The sequence below is a fragment of the Plecotus auritus genome, assembly GCF_963455305.1.
Source record: "Plecotus auritus genome assembly, chromosome: 9".
Classification (NCBI taxonomy): domain Eukaryota; kingdom Metazoa; phylum Chordata; class Mammalia; order Chiroptera; family Vespertilionidae; genus Plecotus; species Plecotus auritus.
In genome coordinates, this window is record NC_137783.1 from 133,196,790 (window position 1) to 133,205,967 (window position 9,178).

At 33.1% G+C, this 9,178-nt stretch overlaps 1 protein-coding gene across 1 annotated transcript in view; it reads right to left on the minus strand.

Moving 5' to 3' along the window:
- LOC308233726 (doublecortin domain-containing protein 1-like) overlaps window positions 1-8,877 on the minus strand; it is a gene marked incomplete at its 3' end in the record, with an annotated part of 168,387 nt that extends 159,510 nt beyond the window's left edge. The window contains exons 1-3 of the mRNA XM_080640676.1: window positions 8,614-8,877; window positions 7,256-7,412; window positions 6,609-6,771 (exon numbers count right to left, since the gene is read on the minus strand). Coding sequence (XP_080496802.1) covers window positions 6,609-6,771; window positions 7,256-7,412; window positions 8,614-8,876 — 583 coding nt within the window. The 5' untranslated portion in view covers window position 8,877. The remainder of the gene's footprint in view (window positions 1-6,608; window positions 6,772-7,255; window positions 7,413-8,613) is intronic.
- Window positions 8,878-9,178: the final 301 nt, after the last annotated feature.

The following is a 9,178-nucleotide window of genomic DNA, read 5'->3' on the forward strand; positions in this document are numbered from 1 at the left end:
TAAAAATAGGTACTTGTGACAATGTGTATGAAAAGCTGGTGGGAATACAATGGTTGCAGACACCTATTATACATAGTAGGCTTCTACATACATCATCTTATTTACTCCTCATAATAACGCAATGAGGTGTATAGTATTAGACTCAATCTCTGGATGAGGAAACTGAGGCCTAGAGATGTTACGTGAATTGCCCAACTTCTCCCTGTAGTTTGCTTCCTTGTCAGTGATGAAGAAAGTAGAGACAAATGCTGTTCATTGTTGTTGTTTTATCCTGAACCTGCCAGCTATTCTGGGAAGGTCAGAGTGAGCACAAGATTCTGATTAATGGCCTTGGGATCTTAATATGCTTATAAAATGCTATTGTCCATATTTTCTTTAGACAAGGGATTTATAGACATTTCATTTTCAAATAATTTATATATTTTTTAGAAAAACAAGACAATATCCAATAATCCTTTAATTATCTCTGTTTTACAGGACATTGAAGCACAGACCAACCTGTCCAGGGTCACATAACAGATACTAGAATCTTGTGAGATTTTCAAGTCTAGTGCTCTTTGCACTATTTCTCATGTCTCTCCTAAAAGATGTCTGAAAACATCAAAAACAAATAGTTGGAAAGGCAAAACCCTCTGAAACAGTAACTGTAAAATATATAAATGAGTTCCCAGGTAAAGTAACTAGCAAGGTAGACAGACAATGGTGTAAAAGATTTTACTTAAAGGTTACTGCAAATGCCTGCTTCATTTTTAAAATGTCTCCTTGTTTCTATGACATTGCTTGTTCTCATGATAGCACACTTTTTAATTCCTTTATAACACTTTCCACTATCAGTAAATACCTTACTTAGTTCTTTATATACTTATTGTCTACTGCTCACTCCTTTCACCTCACCAGAAGCTGAGCTCTAAGAGACCTTTGTTGTATTCACACCATATCCTTAGGTTTGGTGCAGCATCAGGCACATTGTAGGAACTCAATAAATGTTTGTTGAGAAAATGATTGAATAAATAAATGAGCTCTTTCTAACTATTCTTCTGCCTCCTTGGACATGGAAGCACAATTTTTTTTATCTCCCACAGAATCTTTCAGCTCTAGACAGGGAGATATTCTCTCTGTCCACTCTTACCCACTCAGCAAACAATTCAAGGTAATAAAGACAACATTTATAATCCTTCTGAGTTAATATCGTAGTGAGAATTAAAATTTATCAGGTTTCTTTACAGCTGTGACAGAAAGACCTTACCCCAAATCCTAAATCAGATGTGTGGTTCTATGAATAGAAATTTTTGGATTTAAAAAAAGTTCATGTGGTGCATATATCCTAATGGTGAAAATATCATATATTATGTAATACTCCCAGCAAGGTCCAGGGTAGCAGCCCATAATCAAACAGATGAATGTCAAAAATTTAGATATTTCTCAATGATTTGATATTTTGACAATATAAGGAGATGCTACCTCATGTATGTTCTCGACTTTCCTATTCTCTAAAGACATTTTTTTGGAAGCGGGGGGGTCTATCTTTTGCCATTATCTTTATATCCATATCTATTATAATGATACTCTACATACTTATTTACAGATTTAAAACTTTTGAAATCAGGAAATAAAAAAATATACACCTATACTTTTACCCTCATTTGTAGAAATAATAGAAGCATGTGCTATCTCAGAAGAAAGTGTTTTCTCTATATAATGTCACTTTCCTGCTTTGGAGTATATGCAGTTAAGTGGGAGATAAAATGGACTGACAAATAACCTCACCTAATCTATATGCTGTTCAAACAACACGACAACAGAAAATTCAGGAAAGCCCACTCTACCTCCTGCTGCATCTGCTCAAATTAAGCAGTAGTCACTTTACAGGTGAACACCAGGGAGGCCAGTACCAGCTTTCACAGGACTAAAGCAGCCATGGGTGTCGGTAGCACTGTGGCATTGTCTTAAGACCAGCAGCAAGAACAGCACTTGGCGATGTGATGTGCATAGTGGGCACTTCTTGAAACTTGTGCTTTGTTTATTTTTTTTTAATCCTCACCTACCCAAGGTTATTTTTCCATTGATTTTTAGAGAGAGGGAAAGACAGACAGAAATATTGATGTGAGAGAAACACATTGATTGGTTGCCTCCTGCACACGTTCTGACGAGGGCCAGGACTAGGGAGGAGCCTGCAACCAAGGTACGTGCCCTTGACTGGAATCAAACCTGGGACCCTTCAGTCCGCAGGCCAATGCTCTATCCACTGAACCATACCAGGTAGGGTGAAACTTGTGCTTTTAACACAACCACTTAAAAATCAACAAATCCAGGAGACAGAATAGAAGAGAATATAATGCATGAATCCAGGTTCATTAAACTAATGCATTTTTTTGAAAAACAAAATATGACAGAACATTTCATTATTGTCGCAGATATGAGAAAAAGTGTTATGCTGCTATTTATAATGTGTCCTATGTGTCATGGAATTGAACTATTTCCAAATCATCAATAATTAAAATGATGAGAATCCATCATTTCACTGACATTTACTTCTACATGAAAAGATGGCCTGTTTTAAATGTGCTCACACATATTCTTGTCAATCACAAACTGTCACAGCAAATTATTTCACTTTGTAGATCACATGACAAAAAAAATCTCTCAGTTTAAATTTAGATCTTAGGTGTAATATCTAGAACTCTTTTCATGGATTTTTTTTTCCTGTGACTACATCTTCACAATACAGTATGTAAAAGATGTAAAATGTTATTCATAATACTCAGTTACACTTCTGGTTAACAAAACCCAGGACTTAAATGAATCACTGTGAGTGATAACTCTAAAGCCAAATGGTAGGATAGAACAGATAAGAGAGAATGAAATGGGGGGAAAAGGAGACATATGTACTACTATTTGTAATACTTTAAACAATAAAATAGATTTTAAAAAAAGACAGAATGAAAATATCAAACTAAAAAAAATAATTTCTAAACAATCAGAGCTCTATACATTGGAAGTTAGACCTAATGGATTAGGTCTAAGCTGGGTTTTTTTCCCTCATCTTCATTAAGACATTTAAGCAGCTTCAGGGCATGAATCATTTCTTATGCTGGCTTTGCACTGCCTAGCAGTTATAAAGTAGCTGAACTCTTATAAACCCCATGAATCCGATGCAAGAATTTTCACTGTGCCCCATGAAGCAGAAGAGTCAAGAAACGGAATACCTAACCTGCATGCCCATAAATCTGAAAACTTTTAAGTGTCTTTCAAACAATTCGTTAACTACATCTTCACAATTCTAGCAGAATCATTAATAAATTTTAGACTCTTCAAATGCCAGAATTGTTAAGACCTAATAAGACAGCTGATTATCATCAACTTTCTTTATAAAATATTTCTATTTTTCCACATACATAACTAATCTTTCTGCTTAAGTATTCAACTCCAAAATGCAAGAATTATTCTAATATTGCATTTCAACAGGGAATCCTTCCTGTCAGTTTTGACCTTGGCCTGACCTCTATATACAAGCTTTGTGTTTTGAGGTATGTGATGAATAGCTCTCTAGCTTTCTATTAAATCCAGTGCCACTGATTGTCAACAGTGATGCTCAAAAGAGGTAGTAAAGTAGTTTAAAAATCAGAGATGTTCTCTAAGTGAAGTAATTAAATATTACATCTAGGCCAAAAAAAAAAAAATCAGAGATCTTCTGTACATATTTTTCTACCTTAGCAAATCTGGAAATAGGTCGAAAGAAGGCAATGTTCATTATCTACATTGCTTTTCCAAATAATAAAAAAACAACAAAATATAGCAATATAATTGCCAAAATATTAGGCTTATTTGGCCTTCCTGTGCCAGAAATGAAGTAAATTTTCCTTTGCTATCACTTTGTTGAATAATGTTCTCAGTTTTAAGGATTTATAACTTATTTACCCAGTTTGTGGTCCTTAAAGACCAGGGCTTCTATCCCTATGCCAGGACTCTACATAGTAGATACTTAATAAATATTAAACTTAGATTAAATTGAATTCAAAATTGGAGATGAAAGAATAATCATAAAAAAGAAATCAGACTATGAACTCTTCTTCCCACCTGTCTCTGATCTACCCTAGTACCTGGCACATAGTATGCTGTCAATGAATGTTGGCTGAATGATTGAAAATCAGTATGTTGAAATAATAATGACCAGTTGCTGACTGTAATGTCTGTTGATTAATTGTATATAAAGTATTCAAGCTCATTTAGAAAGATAAAAGAGTAACACCCAATTCTGCTGTTTTAGCCCTGTTTACCTTTAGAATGTGTGCTTTTCCAACTTCTGAGAATGCCCCCTTCCCCTAAATTCATCTACCACCTTCAAAACTATTCATGCATGTTTTATTTTTTATGGTACATTCAGGACAACAAGTTGGCAAATTATCTACAAGATTTATCTATAAGACACATGCAAGAAAAGTAATTTTAACTTGATTTGAGAAAGTGTATGTGACATAAAATATGTATATATATATGTATGACATATATACAAATATATGAAATCTCCCCATACCTCTCTCAAATTATCTAAATCAAGTTATACATATACATTATCATACATATATATACACACATATGTATAATATTTATTTACATTTATATTCTTAATGTTCTGAAAGAAATCAAAGCTGGTCTTTAGGCTTATCTATGAACTTAGATGAGTGGTTTTTTCCCCATTCTACTTCTCCTAAGTCTTTTTAATGGACATGTGATATGCTAGTCTGTGTCCAAGCTCACCTACCATTTCTTTTCTCAAAAGACAAGGCACATCTGCCACCTGCTCTACTCCGTGTCCCAGCAACAACTGTCGAGCAGCATAAAGATTGATTATCAGTCAAAAACCATTGCACAACACCAGATTTTGGTGGGTTAAGCTTGCTGATCCAGCAAGAGATGGTGTGAAATTTTCAGGAGTGTGTGCCAACATTTTGGTGCTAGAAGAACAGCAGTGCATGTCACAGTGAAACACAGCCAAAGATATGCAGACAAAGCAGAGAAGTTTTTGTTCTGGACTTGGCTTTAAAAAGGATAAAAGAGAAAACAAAAAGTAGGGGGAAGTGAGTTTGTACATTTAAAAATCATCCACCAAGCTTAGTCATGTGTGTAACATTGGTATTTTAAGCATACATGTCCAGGAAATTTTCTAAGAAGCTTAGATGTAAGTAATTTTTTATATATCTCTTCCGCAATACCATTATTATAAGAAAGGCAAGTATTTTTTATTAATAAAAATAATCAAGGATCTTAAGAAAGCACTAATTATATAAATACTTGAATATAAAAAACTCAGAAACATTTACCTACAAAGACTCATGCTTATACGCAAGCAGATGATTAATGAATACAAAATAAAGGCAGCCATATTTAAAGTTAAAACAAAATTAGAAAATGATATGGGTCTCCACTATTGTATAGGTAATTTTTACTGAGTATTGTAGCAACAAGTTTCTTTACAAGGACCAAATTACCTTGAACTTTCTATTGAATTCAATAAATTGTTTCCTGATGATCAAGCATTATGAGACAGAAATCTTAGTATTATTTTACATGATAACATTAATAGAGAAAGAATTTTCACCACTTCATCTGTAATCAACTCCAGAGTTACTTTTCTTCTACTTACGCAATTACTGACTAGACTTTCCTTTGGCTCATCAGCTTTTTAGCAGTTGCAAGAAAAAAAAAAATACACCACAACTTGTAATAAGATAGAAAAAGCATAAGGGAGCACAGCAAGCAGTTAGATACATTGAATTTGTATGGCAAAGCTGTGTCATTTAAATGTGATTACCACATATAGGACTTGATAACAGACTTGGATATGGTATTTGGATATGGACTAGCTGGAAGAATATTCTTAGATAGCAGTACTTTCATTTATCTCTTAAAATGTATTCTTTACCACTAAAGAAGGAAAAATGTTGTTTAGAAAATCTAAATGCACATTTTAAAAAAAGATCTTATCTACAAATAGCTCTAAAATATATGTTTCTGTTTATATTTCATATATAATTTACATTATTATAATTTCTATTATGTATATAAGCATATATACATTTCAAGGTAAAAAAAACGTCAAGCTGTAGCATTTACCTTATGAGAAATGTTATTAGGAAAATTACATGTATATAAGAATTATGTGTTCATTACTAGCCACACTTTCATAATTATGTTAATGCCATCTGAAGACCAAGAGTGTAAATGAATAAGTGATACTTGAAACTGTGAACTATTTTCTAAGAAAATAAGTCTAATGAATTATGTCTGTTGGATGTCACAGAAACTAAACAGTAAATTCAATAATCTCTGATTTAATTTATTATATTTTCACCATTTAACCTCCTGCAGGCTCCCTAATGTCTATTCAGATCTATATTAAATTATGCACCAATGCTAATGAAGGGCAATAAACGTGGCTGTCAGTGGATTTTTCTTTCATTAACCACATTATCCTCTTACTGAGCTGTAAATGCGTAAACATTAGTTTTGTTAAACCATGCAAAAAAGACAGGATGAAAATCATTTTTTAATTGCATCCCTCAAGCCATTTACTGTATGTGGGGGTAGGATTTTCTTTTCTTTTTTACCTTTAATTTTTTTGAATGGATCTAAAAAAGGCTCTCCCATTGAAACATAAACGTCCGCTTCATGGGGTATGTCTTCAGGTTTGAGGGCTTCAGAGCCGTCTGCCAAGAACACTCGTCGTGCGGCCATGTTCAGATGCAGCTTCTCCGTGCAGTCCTCCAGCAACTGGGAGAAAGCAAGAGGTAAGAGAAAGTGATTCACAAAAGGAGAGTTACACATTTCCGTGGGACAAAACATGCTTCCAATCAAAACAGAAACTTGAGGCAATTGCCAGCGTTAACTTGAATAACTCCACCAGTATATTTTCTAGCAGTTGAAAATATACAAATAAAAGATAAATTACAGCACTAAGAATATCTAATAGTTGCCTAATTTTAGTCCTTAAATATTCTGTCGGTTAAATGTTTTTATAACTCTGCAAGATGTAAAGTCATCACATGTGTTTCACTAAATGTGTTTCACTATTTGTATGTTGGTGAAACAAGAAAGAAATGTCTGTGAGTTTTATGTACAGTATACATAAGTAATTTACAGATTCATATTACTAAAAAGAACATTTTGACAGAATAAATGTCATTTTTCTCCACTTTTACATTTTAAAGAGAATAAGGGAAGAAATGAAGCAATGAAACTTTTGAACACTAGTTACCAAGGAGATGGTTGGTACAGCAACTTTGGCAAAGACTGTTCTAGATCCATTTTTGTAAGCTGTTACTCTAATCACTCTGGGTGGAAGCTTATGTCTTTGAGAGATTCTGTGCCAATTCTGGGCCGACTGAAAGTTTAAAGAAGAGAACTCTGCAACTCTGAAGAGAAAAAAACAAGTAAAAACAGATGCATGTTAATTAGTAAAAACATCCAAAACCATATTATCCTGGATATTTTTTAAGCTCTAATGACTGTAAGTATTCTTCAAAAAACTTTTTATAGGATATAGCGGTATATAACTACCTAAAAATTTAAAAATACTTAATATAGGATAAGTTTGCCAAAACTATTCATGGGACAGTTTATCACAGAATAAATAATTTCTATCATTTTATTTATAAAACATCACAACACTTGTTTTTTAAAATTATATTTTTATATTAATTATGTTCTGATAGAAAGCATAAAGTAGCAATATGGTCTTAATATCATAAAATACTTAGTGGCAAAATTTTTCTTTTAAGTTTTCATATTTATCAAAGTTCTTTGATTTATTTTAAAAGATTTCAAATTCAAGTAGATCATGACAACATTTTTTAATCTAAAGTTAACTGTAATTGCTTTCATTTCAAATTGTCTGGAGGAAGTAAAAGAAGATTTCTAAGTTTTGTCTTCAGTCAAAACCAATATCAATCTTATTATTTTCTCAGCAAAAGCATGTAATTGACTAAAATGTCAAATTTTTTACTTCAGAGTTCTGTAACTAACCCTGTTAATTCTTAATGCTACAGAAGGCAAGGTAAACATTTTAAAATAAAAAATTTAGGGAAATTAAAATCACAATATATCCCCTTATTCAAACGTATGAAAATAATGGTAGCATCAGTTTCTTGATTTTATTTTTATTTTACAAACATTTTATCCTATCCACAAACTCGTAGGTTAAAAGTTTATTACAAACTATGTAAGATACACAAGATAGCTTTATAATAAGTTCATTGCAATTTAATTTTATTTTGGAATATTGGTTAAATACCAAAAGCATGCATTTCTATTTTTAAACAAATACCTGGTAAGCAAAGATCCATCATGGTTCTAGACTGATTTTGTTTTAAATATTTTCTTAGAGTTTCATAGTATCCAGGTTGAAGTGAATTTCATGTTTTCCAGAAGTGTAATTAACAACTTTCTACCCCTATGCTTTCAAAGAAAAACAACAACAACACAGAAACAAAACCCTGGCGCTAGATATGTGCTACATTTTAATGTCTGAAATAACCAGTTGAAGCATTATGAATTCTGCTCAAAGGGAAAAGCTTCAACAGTTGGTTAAAAAGAAGAGAGCACAGCTTTGATTACCTCGGTTGACCCGCCGGAGCACTGACAGGTCTGTTTCTCTTGGATGCTGATATAAAACAGGAATTGTTGTTCCTGTTTGATTTGTAGCTATCCGGGTCTGATATTTCACCATGGCTATGATCTGATACTGTTTGATGTGTGGAGCAATTTTGAAGTCCTGACCCTTCTGATATTGCTGCTGAAAGCAACAGTCTGTTGGGGCCAAACTGAAGCTGCAAATAATCTTCAGTAGTTTTAATAACTGCTTTTGCCTGGGATGACATAAATTCCCTGGAAGAAACATTGCATGGAAGAATACAGTGAAGTGATTTATATTCACTTATTAACAACTACCACATAATAACTAGTTTTGTGCTATATGCTAGACAACATACTACACACTTAGCCATTGTTTTGCTTACCGTAATCCTTACAATATTCCTGGGAAGTAGGTACTATTTTTATCCCTATTTTCCAAATTTAAGAAATTATGGCTCTGAGAGGCTAATAAATTCGCCCAAGCTCAAAAAATTATTTAGTTGGCAGGGAGAAATTGAACCCAAGCAGATCCTAGGACAAAACCCAC